The sequence below is a fragment of the Panthera tigris genome, chromosome D1 (genome assembly GCF_018350195.1).
Source record: "Panthera tigris isolate Pti1 chromosome D1, P.tigris_Pti1_mat1.1, whole genome shotgun sequence".
In the NCBI taxonomy this organism is placed as follows: Eukaryota; Metazoa; Chordata; class Mammalia; order Carnivora; family Felidae; genus Panthera; species Panthera tigris.
This window is the reverse complement of record NC_056669.1, coordinates 53,243,956-53,259,879: the sequence shown is the minus strand read 5'-3', so window position 1 is coordinate 53,259,879 and position 15,924 is coordinate 53,243,956. Positions and strand designations below refer to the sequence as shown.

General features: G+C 37.0%; 1 protein-coding gene across 4 annotated transcripts in view; it reads right to left on the bottom strand.

Annotated features, from left to right (window-relative positions):
- The window catches only part of NARS2 (asparaginyl-tRNA synthetase 2, mitochondrial), a 130,619-nt gene that overhangs the window by 103,725 nt on the left and 10,970 nt on the right, over positions 1–15,924 (bottom strand). For all 4 annotated transcript variants that reach the window (XM_015536115.2, XM_007078963.3, XM_042957734.1 and 1 more), the window contains exon 5: positions 13,738–13,818. In XM_015536115.2, coding sequence (XP_015391601.1) covers positions 13,738–13,818 — 81 coding nt within the window. The remainder of the gene's footprint in view (positions 1–13,737; positions 13,819–15,924) is intronic.

Here is a 15,924-nt window from a genome sequence, read left to right as displayed (position 1 = left end):
ACCTGTTACACCACCAGTCTGAGTTTCCCTCCTTCACTACATCTACACTGGCCTTCATGGTTATTTCTTAAAAACTTTAGGCAGCTTCAGGCACAGGGCCTTTGTATTTGCTGTTCCTTCTGACTGAAGAATGTTCTTCCCCCAGGCATCAACATTACTCACTCACTCCCTCACATCCATCATATTTTTGTTTGAATATCTTCTGAGTCTTTTTCTGACCACCCAGTTTAAACCTGAAAGCCCTTCCAACAACTTCCTAACCTCTTTTCCCCGACTTTAATTTATTCCACAGTACAAATCACCATCTGTTCTGATTATCCATTGCCCAGTAACACAACACTCTAAACCTCAGTGGCTTAAAATAAACATCTACTGCTATCTTTCATGATTCTGTGGGTTGCTTAGGCTCATCTGGGTGGTTCTTGCTTGGGATCTCTTATGTGGTTACAGCCAAATGGCTGCTGGGACTGAAGTCATCTGAAGGCTCAACTGGGCTAGAAACCCAAGATGATTTCTTCAACCACAAGTCTGGTACCTTAGCTGGGATGGCTCCAACAGCTGGGTGCTGGCCTGGAATCTTTGTCTTTAGCTTTCCCACATGACTAGTGTGGGCTAGCTCAAAGCATGATGGTCTCATGGCAGTCAGACTTCTCATACAGATGCTGCCTTCCCCTAGAGCTGACATTCCAAAAGACCAAAGGCAGAAACTAAGGTTTTGACCTAGCTAAGGAAGCTTCATTTCTACCTTGCTTTACGGGTTACACAGAAACGGCTCAAATGAAGTGTGGGAGGGGACAACAGAAGGGTTTTAACACTGGGAAGCAGAGTATACTAGGGAGCTACCTTTTGAGACAGTCACTACAATACCTAATACACTATATATTTTACTCACTGTGCTTCTCTTTCTACAATTATTCATCGCAGAAAGTGAAAGATAAAATTAAGAGCAAAAATCAAAGACAGAAATATCAAAAAGAGTCACAAATTGCCTACTTTGTCCTGTGGACATCATTGACCACTCTAGCACCTAATTTCTCTTGTCAGAGAATTCTCCTAGCAGACTTACCAAACAAAATGTGACCTACATTTGACATTTAATAATTCTGTACAATAACCATATATAATCCAATTAAACATTTAGTTATTCCATCTACAGTTTCATGTGTCAGCTTTATCTTCTGGATAAAGATTTGAGGACCATCTCATTTTATTATATTTTTAAAGATTTTATTTTTAAGAAATCTCTACACCCAATGTGGGGCTGGTACTCACAATCCCCAAATCAACCAAGAGTCACATGTTCCATTGACTGAGCCAGTCAGGTGCTCCCCTGCTCATTTTAATTTAAAAAACAATTTTTAATAAAAATCCTCAACATGACACAATATGAAGCTGTGCTTACTAGTACATAACAGGGAAAAAAAACTGAACTAGCTAGTGAATTCTCCTAGTTGGTAGAGGCAAAAGAGTTATAGGTATAGGGGAGAAAAGGATGTTCACCATAATCACCTAGCTTTTTAAGCCTGTTTCTACATTTGATGTCGTATATTTAAGAGTTTCTCCAAAGGCAGTAGCTTTTAATATTGACTGCACCTGGTAAGCTTTAAAAATTCCCCAGGCTAGATGACATCTCAGACCAATTAATTTGGATTTCTGGGGGCACAGCCCAGGTATTTATATTTTTTTTTTTAATTTTTTAAAAATGTTTTTATTTATTTTTGAGACAGAGATAGAACATGAGCAGGGGAGGAGAAGAGAGAGAGGGAGACACAGAATCTGAAGCAGGCTCCAGGCTCTGAGCTGTGAGCACACAGCCCGACACGAGGCTCAAAATCACAGACCATGAGACCATGACCTGAGCTGAAGTCAGATGCTTAACCGACTGAGCCACCCAGGTGCCTCATGGTATTCATACTTTTTAATGTTTCTAGGTGAATTAAACATGCAGTCAAGATTGAGAATCACTGCCTCAAATTCTCCTTTTTCCTTTACCCCCAGCAGTCTCTTCTAAACAAGGAGCATAAAAAAAAAAAAAAAAGAAACAGTAAAAGATTTTAATTTTTTCAAAAGAAGGCAAAAAAGGGAGGAACTTTTTTTTTAAAGAAAAAAAAAAAAAGGACAGAGGCACCAAGTAAGATGTTTAAAAGAAATCCAAATGCATAAGCAATCACAATAAACATTAGTGGACTAAATTAAACAGGAAAAGGACAAAGACTAAGTGATTTAATGTTTTCAAAAATCTAAACTATACGCTGTTTCCAAGATTACAATTTAAACATAAGACAAAATCAAAAGGTTAACAGTAAAACAATGAATGACAGGAAAAAGCATGCCAAATATTGATCAAAACCGAGTTAGTATGGTGAAGTCAACATCAAACAGAATAGACAATGAGGCAAAAAACAGTGCTAGAATGAAAGAGGCCCACTATAAAACTACACATTGATTTTATTCAAGTGGTTCTAAGTTTGTATATACCCAGTAACATAGCCTAAAGAACACATAAAGCAAAAACTATGAGAAAAAATGGAAAAAGTACCAGAGGATTTTAACATACCAGTAAATGGCAGATAAAGTATACTAAATATCAGTAAACATATTACATACATATCTGCATATACAATAATCTTGTTCTAATACATATATATTGAAAACTGTACCCAATAAATGAAAAATATACTTCCAAAGATAAGCACAACATTTAATAATACAAAAAATATAAAGTGCCTAGGATTAAATATAAAAAGGTATTCATAATCTGTATAAAGAAAACGATTAAACTCTTTTGAAAAAGATTAAAAACTCCTAATACAGAGTGATCTATCATGTCCAGGGATAAGAATTTGATACCATAAAGATGCCAGTTTTTCCAAATTGATCTACAGAATCAGTGCTATTCAATTAAAGGCCAGATAGAGTTCCTTTTGGGGCTTGTCAACATGATTGATTAATTTCTATGGAAGAGAAAAAGATCCAGGATAGCCAAGAAACTCCTAAGAACAGGTAGAAAGATTCTTACTACATGTTAAGATTTCTTAAATAGCTATAGCAATTGAGAGAGTGAGGTATTGGCATAGGAATATTCTCATAAACCACTGAATACAACATACAGAAACACACACATATGTGGAAACTTGATTTATGACAGAGTTGGCAACTGTGATCACAAGAAGAGAAATGAACTATTCAATAAACAGTGTTGAAACAGTTATCCATTAAAAAAAAACCGGGACTCTTACATCATATTCAAAACTCAATTCCAGGTAGATTAAAGACATATGTATAATGCACAAGCTATAAAATTTTTAGGAGACAATAAAAGATTTCTTTAAAAAAACTTTTTTAAATGTTTATTTATTTTTGAGAGAGACAGAGTGCAAGTGGGAGAGGGGACAGAAAGAGAGACAGAATCAGAAGCAGGCTCTAGGCTCTGAGCTGTCACCACTGAGCCCGACACAGGGCTCAAACTCACAAACCGTGAGATCATGACCTAAGCTGAAGTTGGATGCTTAACCAACTGAGCCACTCAGGCATCCCAATAAAAGATTTCTTAAGCAAGATACAAAAGCACAAACCATAAAGGAAATGACTGAAGCTTGACTAGATTCAAATTAAGAACTGTTTATCAAAAGATACTATAAAGAAAGAGAAAATGCAAGCCAGAAACTGAGATAAAATATCTGCAACAATACACTCAACAAAGGGTAAATATTATCCAGAATATAAAAACACTGCTATGAAAAGACAACACAATAGAAAATATTATAGAAAAAGAAATGAGTGGCCAATAACCATAAGAAAACATTCCCAACCTCAATATTTATCAGAGAAAATGACATCAAGATCTCATTTTACATCCTTGAGATTGGTGAAATTTTAGAAGACTAAAAATATCAGGTGTTGGCAAGGATGTGGAACAGCACACCCTACTGGTGGGAGTTTGAATACATTCTTCTCTTTCAGTAAAAATCTGGATTTATGTAGCAAAACTGAAACTAAAAACATGCACTTCCACTATGTCGTAAATACTCTTGAAGGCATATTGGAATCACCTGGAGAGCCTTAAAAAATACTAATGCTTAAATCTTCTTTCCCAGAGATTTGAATTGAAATATACAGAGGGGAAAAAAAAAACACACCAAAAACAAAAACCCAACTTATCACAGAATAGTATGATTCCATTTGTATTAAGTTGAAAACCATGCAAAAAGAAACAATGTTTTGCCTACAAGCACACCCATGTGGTAAAAATATTTTTTTTATTTATTACTTTTTAAAGTTTATTTATTTTGAGAGAAAGCAGGAGCAGGAGAGGGACAGGTGGGGGGGGAGAGGGAGGGAGGGAGGGAGGGAGGGAGAGAGAGAGAGAGAGAGAAAGAGGGAGAGAGAGAATCCCAAGCAGGCTCCAATTATCAGTGCCCAATGCAGGGCTCAATCTCACTAACTGTGAGAACATGACCTGAACTTAAAAGACTCAGCTAGCCAGGCATCCCTAAAACTATTTTAATGTTTGTTTATTTTTGAGAAAGAGAGCAAGCACAAGCAAGAGTGGGGGAGGGGCAGAAAAAGGGGAAAAAGGATCCGAAGTGGGCTCTGCACTGACAGCAGCCAGCCCAACATGGGGCTTGATCACAAACTGTGAGATCATGACCTGAGCTGAAGTCGACACTTAACTGACTAAACCACCCAGCCACCCCTAAAACTTTTTTTTTTTTAAAGCACAGGAAAACAAACATAAAATTGGCACAGTAGGAAAAGGGAGGGAGATGGAATGGGAAAGGCACAAAATGAGGGATCAAAGGTACTAACAATGTTCTATTTCTTAAGTTCAGTAATGGGTACAGGTGTATGCTTTACACTGCCTACATAGCTTGCATTATTTGATATCTACATGATATTTAATAAAATAAATTAAGAATTACTCATAGGTTACTTATACAAAAACAAGCAGTACTTAAAGCTCTTGTCAACCATAGGTTATCAGTAAATGTTGTTATTCTCCTTCCCCAAGGAAAATAAAAGGCTGTCTGGGAAGAATGGCCAAAAAGAAAAGGCAAGGATACTTTATTTTAGTGTGGTGCTCAGCCCTTAACAGTAGTCTGCTACCTCATGAAGAATCTTTAACTTCAAAACTTTAATGTTTTGGTATCTTTCTCAAAAGCCAATTTCAGGAGTCAATGTGATGTGTACAAACAGCATTTACTTGACTGCCAAACAGTTCTTGTTTAAACTACAACTCTGTCCCTTAACTGTGCGGTCTTTGGTAAGCTGTTTTTTTTGTTTTGTTTTGTTTTGTTTTTAAATCTGAGCCTGGTTTCCTCATGTAAAAATGAAAGAGAACTTACTCTACAAATATTTATGGAGCACCCACCATGTGCCAGAGAATGTACCAGGTATTATACAATAATGTACAAGAAACACACGGTATTTGTTCTCCCAAAGGCAAACAAATTCCTACTTCAAAAGGTTGCTGAAAAGATGATATAATATAAAGGAACTTGACATGGTGCCTGAAATATACTTGGTATTCAATAAATGTTATTTCTCTTTCTTTTTCTGCCTGGATTACTTAAAGCTAATAAAATGGGATTAGTCCTTTTAGAAAGCCTGTATAGTGGTCTAACATTACAAAAAACACAAATGAAATAACATACATACAATCAAGTATTATAAAAGTATTAGTTGACTTAACATACTGTACAAAACATTAGATGTTATTAGTTTGATCTATCATCAGAATAAAATACTGGCATCTGAATCAAAGTAAAACTATTTTAAAATTATGAACTGAAGCATAACTGGATTCAGATTTCACAGTGTTTTTATATTCTTAATGATTTGACTTAAAATGTATCCTTGTAATATCTGCAATTTTCTTTTAATATGTCTGGCTTTCAAAGTCACATTATTTTGGTGGCATTTATTATTCTGGATTTTGTTTTTCCCATTTAAAAATGTCTTGCAAATTCATTTGCTGAGAAGCAAAACAGAAATAACTTTGTAAGTCAAATAGCACTAACTAGCACAGTAGTTTTCACAAGAAAGGAGGATTAACAAATATTTACAAGATGAATCAAATAGTGCAATTTTAGTCCAGTTGTGTGGCTGATGAGATTAGATCATTTTAAGAACGTACTCTACTTGGTGGATGCCGTAGGATGGAAGAAATAGCTCAGTCTTCCGAATGAGACCTAGTAGCAGCAAGCTGTATGGGCTCACAGTCTGAGGGATTTTTCTTTTTTTTAAACCGTGTGTTGATTCACAAAATCCTCACGTCACAGTGGAAACAGCAAAAACCCAGTATCAGGTCAGTGCTCTTCTCAATGCCCCAGAAAGCAGATTTGCTTCTCTTAATCTACTGTGATATTTTCTTTCTTCTCTTTAATTAGTTTCATTGAAAAAGTAATGTATCTGGTTAAAATTGGAAAAGAAAAGTTAAAAAATTTGGTAATACACTGACAGATGATTCATAAGAAATAGCACCCACGCATATTGCTGACAGAAATAAAGGCTAGTACAAACTCTCAAGAGAAAACGAGAACAGTGACTGCCTAGGGCAAGGAGAACTGGGTAGCTGAGTCAGGAGTGGAAGGGAAACTAATTTTTTAAACACCCTTTGTCACTTGTGAACAACGTAACTTTTACATATTTTTGTTGTTGTTGTTTTTAAGTAATACAAGCAGATGATTAAAAATTCAAAGCACACAAAACAGTAGGCCCCAGGCCTGGGGCAAACACTAGTATGTATGTCTCTTATCTATTTTCCTAGATATGCGTTGTAGGCATTTTTCACATGGCAGAAACTGGATGCCCCTAGCAGAAATGAACATTCTCGACAAAGAAGAAAAGGATTAATCTTAAAGCTGAAAGTTCTGCAAAGCTAAAAGCGCCCACAGAAAATATTCATCAAAACAAGTATCCTGGGTGCCTGGGTGGCTCAGTTGGTTAAGCGTCCAACTCTTGATCTCGGCTCAGGTCATGATCTCACAATTGGTAAGTCTGAGCCTCACGATGGGCTCTGCGCTGACAGTGTGAAGCCGGCTTGAATCCTCTCTCTCTCTCTCTCTCTCTCTCTCTGCTTCCCCAATTCTCCCCAATTCTCTCTCTCAAAATAGATAAATAAACTTAAAAAAAAAAAAAGCCCAAGTATCCAAATGTCCCACCAATGTCAGGTAGCGTGGAGGACACAATTGTTCCCCATAAGAAGTTTACAATCTACATGAGGAAACAAAACAGATGTAAAAAAAAACCCAGTAAAGAACAACTGAATGTCAAAATAGGCTATACAGCAACTGAACACAAGTACAACAGGATTTGGAAGAAGGAAAAGCTTCACGTTAGATGAAAAAGTTGTTCTGAAAAGAGGTTGGACCTGGGTTAGCCCTCATACCATCTTGAAGGTTTAAAAGAAACAGGTAAGAGTATTAAAAAAGTGCAAACATCAAGCAGAACCAAAATGATGCGTGTCATAAATGACTTAGCCATAAAAACATAAAAGAAGTAAAATTTCTGAGGTCCAGCAACTTACGGTTACCATTTCTAAAATGCACAACAGTTTGGAAAAGAGAAAGTTTTGTTTATTAAGTTTTGCATATTATTATCTTATCTTATTAAGTTTGCATATGAACTTTAATTTTTGAAAAGCAGTTTTAAGTTTTCATACGTGTCACTTAATCCTTACAACTTATAAGCATAGTGTCAATCACATTTTACAAGTGAGAAAACTGAGGATTGTTGTGGTAAAAAGTAGTTCAAAGTAACGAGTCTTTTTTTCCCCTTTTTAACTCTCACATTTGGCATATGACAGAGGGGTAGTTGCGCAGACCCACTCCTCAGTAAAACTGATGAAAGCTATAAAATAAAAAATAAAAAACACACCTTACCCTCACCCCAGCCATTCAAAGTCTCTGGGAATGGTCCTAAGGACATACTGCAAATGAAGAAACATCTATTCAAGAAAATCTACCAAAACTTGGTAAGGACAAGTGGTGTTTGAATGACAACCCACTCCCCCTCCCTTCCCCATCACAGCTCAGCATGACAGAAACTCCATTCCAGATAGATAAAACAGCCAATGAAAGAAGGCTTTTTTAAACCTCAGCTCCCAGCTGGAGGACTACCTTAGCAGGAGGGACAGCATGCCAGCATTTCTCACCTTCTCCACAGCTACCTACTGCTGAAGCTAAGTTCTGGGTGAATGTGGCCAAGAGGTAGGGTCTCCCTTCTTCTGCCTAGTCCCTGCTGATCAGAAGGAGGCTCAGCCTTGGGCAAGGCACTAAGAATACTGGGCCCTGATTCTCTTGCCCAGCCTCACAGGGTGTGGGTTCCACATTGGGAGAGGCAAGCCGAGGAGACGTGGGGCTGCCACCCACTCCGTGGAGCTCGGTTGCTATACTGGCATGTCACTTAGAGAGAAGTGTCCATTGTCCCTGCCTCCAGTACCACAGCCTGGTTCAGAGATTTTGCCCAGGGATAGAAGCAGGCTATAAAAGCACTTTCAATTCCTTTTTAAAGAAACCAACTTCATTTGCAACAGAGTATGGAGAAGTTCAAACCTAAGGGTACGCTTAAAAAATGCTTGTGCTAAAAGGCTAATGCTAGCTATGGACAGATTCACTGGAGACAAAGACTAAACTGCAAACCTGAGAGATAGCAGGGAGGAGACTTTGTGGGCTCAGGATACATTCAAACACTGACTTTGGGAAGTACACCTTTAAAGGGGCCTGAATTTGACTGGATCAGTCTGTGAAGCAATTTATGCTCCGGAATATTGTTGAAAACAATAGCGCAATCACCTGGAATTGGTGGAGTTTAAGAGCTGGGTGTGCTATGGGAAAGAGATGGCCAGAGAGTCCAGCCAGAATCAATGCCATCTCTGGGAGATTATGGGCATACCAAGGCTGTGCCACCCAGGGGCAACATCAGAGGCTTCATTCACACTGCTGGAGAAATGGAGGGAATAGACTTGTTTCTAGGATAGAAAAAGAACTCCTATACTCAACAACAAAAGACAACTAAGCTAATTAAAAAATTGAAAAAAGACTTAAGTAGACACTTCTCCAAAGATATACAAATGACCAACAGGCACATGAAAAGATGCTCAACATTCTTTGTCATTAAGAAAGTGCAAATCAAACCCACAAAGAGATACTGCATCCATTAGAATGGCTATAATGAGAAACTGAAAATTACAAGCATTGGCGATGATGCAGTGAAACTGGAACCCTCACACACTGCTGCTGGGAATATAATATGGTGCGGCCACTGTGGAAAATTAATTTGGCAGTTTCTCAAAGAGTTAAACATAGAATAGTCATATGACCCAGCAGTTCCACTCCTTGGTATATACTCAGAAGAACCGAAAACAAGTGTTCAAACAAAAACTTGTACACAAATATTCAGAGCAGCATTATCAGTAACATCCAAAGGTAGAAACAACCTAACGTCTACCAGTGAATAAATGGTTGAACAAAATATGGTATATCCACACAGTATAATATGACTTAGTAATAAAAAGAAATGAAATTCAGATTCATGCTACAACAGAAGCCAGACACAAAAGGCCACATATTGTATGATTCCATTTATACGAAATTCCAGAACAAGAAATCCATAGAGCGAAAAAGTAGATTAGAGGTTACTAGGGGGAGAGGGGAATGAAGAGCTTCTGCCACAGAGCTTCTGTCGGAGTGATGAAGAAGTTTTAAGAAACAGATAGTAGTAACGGTTGTATCGCACTGTAAACAGAACTAATGGTATTGAATTGTACACTTAAAAATGGTTAAAATGGTAAATTTTATGTTACATGTATTACCACACACACAAACACAAAAGCAAACCAATCTAATGCCAAACTTCAATATACAGTGTAAGATTCAGCATGAAAATCTTAGTATGAGACTCCCCACAGTACGAGATTCAGCTATGAAATTACACATCTTCTTGGGTTTCATTTAACAGGCTTACACTTTCAGTTCATTCTTAGCTTTGGAAAGTATTTAAATGTGTAATTCCTAGGCTTGAATAATATTCCTATTATATGAAGTATTACTTTTAGATTTTCTCAGCCTAATTTAATTTCACAATGTGTGACCATTTATCTATCACGCTTTGGCATAACAGAATTGTAATTTTAAAAACTTAAATTGCAAATGGTCAAAAGCAAAAAGCAAACAATGAAATACAACTTCATACCCTCTGGGTATGGCTATGTTTAAGAAACAAAAAAACAAAAACAAAAGGGCAATAATAAGGGTTGGCAAAGATGTGGAGAAACTGGAACCCCATGCATTGTGGGTGGTAACGTACGATGGTGCAGCCACTTTGGAAAATGGTTTGGCAGCTTCTCAAAATATTAAACACAGGGTTACCATATGACTCAGCAATTCCACCCAAGAGACATGAAATCATATGTTCATCGAAATGTTTTCACAAATGTTCATAGTAGCATTATTCATAACAGCCAGAAGATAGAAACAACCCAAATACCAAACAACTGCCAAATGGATAAACATAATGTTGTACATCTACACAACAGTATACTAGTTGAATGTGAAAGGGAATGAAGTACCAATAAATGCTACAGCATGAATGAACTTCAAAAACTTCGTGCTAAGTGAAAAAAAGCCAGAAATGTTATATGATTCCATTTATATGAAATGTTCCCCAAAAGACAAATCTGTAGAGAGCAGTTTAGTCGTTCCCTAAAGCTGGGGGTGGGAATGCGAAGGGACTGCTAATGGGTACCAGGTTTCACTCTGGGGTGATGAAAAGGCCTAAAATTAGATTGTAGTAACTGATGGCTGCACAATCTGGTGAATATACTAAAAACCATGGAACTGTATGTTTTAAGTGGGTAAGTTTTATGGTATGTAAACTATATCTCAATAAAGTTCTTTTAAAAATCTGCTCCATCTTTTCATTCCTATAGCTACCCAAGCTTATTTTCTATCATTTACCAATATGAACCTTCTAATTTGTCCACCCAGAGTCCAAGGAAAACCCCACACTCATTTCAATTACTTGACTCTGCTCACAGTGTTCCCCTATGAGGAATATTCTCCCTAGGTTACACTCAAGTCACAAATTCATTTTGAAGATTTTCCTGACCAAGTCAATCCTCATGGACCTAATTTTCCTCTAGATTCCATGCCACTTGTAATTGGTAACAGTGTAACCTCAAATACATTCATAAAGCAGTTTCATCTTAGAGAATGAACAGCTAATTTTTGTCATAATCTCTAATTCTTGGCTTTAATCTCTTTTACCTTCTCAGAGACGAGCTAGCATCTTGAACACAGGTGGTACAAATGTCTGCTGAATAACATACACATGCCTTGAATGCAACTTCCTCCATATGTGTTCAGTAGTACCAAAACCTTAACAAATATCCAAAGTCTTAAAGCAGGAAACAGAAGTGAAGAAAAAGGAACTAAAATGCTGGGACATGCTATCACTTCTCAAGAGTGTTTTAGAGAAGCATGCGTTCCTATAGTGCATTTCAAGGTGGCCATTTACTATTGTCCTCAAACTTGGGTGTGGACTAGGCATCCTTAACTTTAAATAGTTACTAACACTTCATTGTTGTCACAGTAAAAAAGAGCACTATAAAGAGAAGGAAGAATTTAAATATGCAACTCTACTTCCTCCTAACAGTGGGGTGCCAAGATTCAAACCCCAGTGCCTTTACATGCAGTCAGGAGGAAATTAACACAATGACCCTTGGAATTAGTACTGAACAGAGGTGTGTGAGGCGGGAATAAGAAGGAGCACTGCTTTCAAAGGACAGAGGGGCAGCAGGGGCAGAAGACAAGTCTTAAACACCAAACTTCTAAAAGCAACAAAGACAGCAGGTCATAGCAGAGAAGCCACCAATTGCTGAAACCTGATCGAAAGCCTGACTGCAGGAGCCTACAAAATTTCAGAGCATTTCTTTCTGGTATCCTGTATAGGCAAGTCTAATTCCACTATATGAAATTCTTTAACCTGGCCCTGAAATGACACAAACACTGAACACTTCTCATTTGTTTAGCTTCAGAAATATCTTTCCCTTCTCCTGTATTTATACTTATCTGGTAGCTTGCCTTATATTGTTTAAAAGCCAAAACACACAGACTGTAATCATTCAGACTTGCTTACGGGATTTCCCTGGTAGCAAAGCAGTTATCTTCCAATGTATCATTATTTCAGTTTATTACAGATTTTTTTTACTTGTTTAATTTGGGTCTCTTTAATAATTACCTTCTTATTTGTAAAAAAACTCCTTTAAATTATACCTTTCTTTCCCTGTCATTTGGTTTTTAATATTCGGTTGCTTAGAATAAGGGACTATGACATGTAGTTAAGGTGGGTAACTCTTCTTCACTTCAGTATTATTAAGTGCGGAAAAAATACACAACATAAATGCTTAAAGAGAATGTTTTTCATAATGTAGGTATTGTTCTTTTATCATTTGCTACCTTTTTTGAACTCATATTTATAGATGCTAACACTACCAGTTTAAATGTTCAATGAAGAATTTTTATTTTGCGTTTTTGCAAAAACTATCAAGATTTCTTCAAACTATGTATGAATATAGACAGCATTTGATTATCATTTTGAATAATGCCTTCAACACATCAGGACAACTTCTCCCAGTGAATACTTTGTTCAATAATAAGAGAAAGCACCATTATCAAGAGTCAGGATGTTCAGAACTAGAGCAGAACAATTATATACAGGTCTTGCCATTTAATGGAATCACCCAGATGTATAAATAAGAATTCTGACTTCTTAGAGATAAAGAAACCACTTAATAAATGAAAGAAATACAAAAAGCACCACTTATCAACATAATTTCTCTTTGTGTATTATTGTATTACTGGCCAATGATTTTAAACAGGCTGTGAAATTGGTAAATGAATTTCAACTGCCTACAAGTAAAAAAAAAAAAAAAAACTGGTAACTTTCAAATAATGTGCAACAAGGGCAAGCTGACAATGCCTGGCATATACCAGGAGCTCAAAAAATTACTGCTGAACAAAGAATTAAAATTGGAGCATTCATGGGGTACCTGGGTGGCTTAGTTATTAGTTAAGCGTCCAACTTCAGCTCAGGTCATGATCTCCCACTTCGTGGGTTTGAGTCCTGCGTCTGGCTCTGTGCTGACAGTGCAGAGCCTGTTTGGGATTCCCCCTTTCTGCCCCCCCCCCCCCCCCCCCGCCGATTCGTGCTTTCTCTATCTCTCAAAATAAATGAATAAACTCTAAAAGATAATAAAAAAAAAAATCAGAGGCTTCATGAAGTATACATGAGGTATACATTTCTTATGAAAACATGTTTTTAAAAGACTTTGGAGAAGAAAATATCCACATGTATACTTTCTTATTTTATCTTTTAAAATATGACTCATATCCAAAAATATTAACTAGGGCTTAACATGCACAAAAGGGATCTTAAAATCTTTATTAATCTCTTCAGGGTTTTCTCGTTCACCAATTCATAGTTGTAGAAGGAAAGCAAATGAAGTGCAAAATTAAAGACCCATTCCTTTGAGTCGCAGTGCAAGTAAGATAGCCAGTAGGACAGGAAATCAGAGAGGTTTGAATTTTCTATGTATGTTTTTTAAGGATTACTACTGACAACATTTCAGGTTCTAGTCATGGTCAATCCATACAACTCTTATTAAATTTAAAGCAAACCCTCAAAAGAACAATATTGAAGAGCAACCTATCCTTCAAGATGAGAAGCACAACTTACTTCAACTTGGAATAGTTCTCCAGCCCCTTCACAGTCATTGGATGTGATTATTGGAGTATGAATATGGACAAAGCCACTGTCCTGGAAAAAAAGAAAACCGACTTTTTTTCAGTACATGTGTACATGAAACAACTCTATTATACTATTAAAAGAGCACTAAGAGATTGCCATATCAAATCCCTAACCCCCCAAATGTAACTATTGAGATATCAAGCTGAGGCTTCCACTGTACACAGCAGCACAAAGAATTTTAAATCAAAAACTGACTTAGACATTACCTAATCCAGTATCACTTCAAAACAGCATCAGAAACTGAGGCCCAGAGAGATTTAATGAAACATTCACATATCTAGTCAGTGGCAGAGAGAGCCAGGAGTAGAACCTAGGCCTGCAGGGTCTCTCTGGTGCTGTTTTTTCTTCCCACTTCTCTAGCACACTAGTAGTGATTTAACATACACACACACACTTAAGGCTAATGCATAATAATGCTGCCTGTATTGCTAAGGGACTACAAATGATCAATATGAAGTTCAGCTATTTTGGAATGAGACCTCTAATTGTCACAGACCACCAAAAAGGAGAAAAATTAAAGTTGACAAATAGGGACTGGAGAAATACATAGCAAAAAAGGCAGAAATGATTTTTAGGAAGTCTGTCATTAAATTGATGGCACAGCACACTACACATGGCACAGGCATTGCACTTCCTTTCCCTCAAAGATTGTGAGCAGCAAATCCATCCATTACTGAGGCGCCAATTGCAATTCTTCCGCTCCAACGTCTGAACTATTTCCATTAGTGAACCACAAAAGCTGTTTGCTAGGTGGATTGAAATAACCCAGCAACTTCAAGGTTATGCTTCTTTCATTTTGACTATGGATGTAGGCAAAAGGTTACATTCCGTGTAAATGTTGCAGGTGGGCGTGGAGGTAGCACAAGTGAACATATGCTGCAGAGGCAGAATAGTACGTGTTTCACACAAAAATTTGGGTCTTGAAATCAATACAATAAATTCATACATACACATTTAATCTCTGCCAAATTCTGTGTATCACTGGTGTAATGTAAAATGTCTCTAGTGCATCACACTAGGGGCCTCCCAAATTTGCCCCTTCCTTCCTAAAAAGGGTTGAATTCAAGTATCTTTGCTATGATACAAAGTGCCCAGTTAACTTGTCTTAGGATGTAGAATGATCAAATAAATATTCACACTATAAATTAGGAGTCTCAGAAAATATTCAAATTGGTACTTAAACTGGGAGCCATGTGCCTAGAGGTGCCACACAAAGCACATTACAGACAATGAATGAAACATAATCAATAACATTACTGCATAAAATTTTTATCTCCTAGGAACCAAGAATTATGGACATGAATCATTTATTCCACATGAATGCAGGCAACTATGAGCAGGAGTGCAGTAAACAAAGAAAGGAAGTGAAAAATCCAAAGGAAACGAGGGTGGTGAGAGGGAGGGGGGGAGGGAGGAGAAAATTTAACGGCTAAATGTAATTGCCAAAGTTAGAACTGGTCAATTGCCACAAGAAATAAAACTGCAAATCTTATGAAAATAACCATATGGTTTTTTTTTTTTTAAATCACTCAAGTTGTGGGAATTATTCTTAATACTCAATTAACACTAAACCTTTCAAAAGGTGTCACCAGCTTTTTAAGTCTAATACTGCTAGAAGGCTTATATCAGTGTTTAACATTACCACCAAAAGCTATGAAGAGAGGCCAAAGGAAAAATAACAAAGCACTGAGAACAAAATCCAAAACAGAGAAAGTAGATAGGGAAGTAGAAAAATGAAAAGGAAGAAAAATAATGAGTCAGAGGAGTACTGTCTGCCTCCACCAGGGTAACAGTTGTCAAGTATTTATCCCATCCTGCACAAGGGGGTTCCTAACTAGAGATAGGAAGGCCAGAAAAGGGGCCAAAAATAAAAGCATGCACTTACCCAATTTTTCTGATTCCACACACCACCTCTAAATATCTAAATATTTTTGATAGATACACATTCTAGAACCAGATATTTTATATGGCACTGAGTATCTAAAAATTACAAAATTCACATACTAAGGACCTTGCATATCAAACACTCACAGACTGTATTTATCTTTCACATTCACACAAAGTATCATTATTTAATTACAATCAACAAAAAATGACAAAAACTGTCAGCCACTG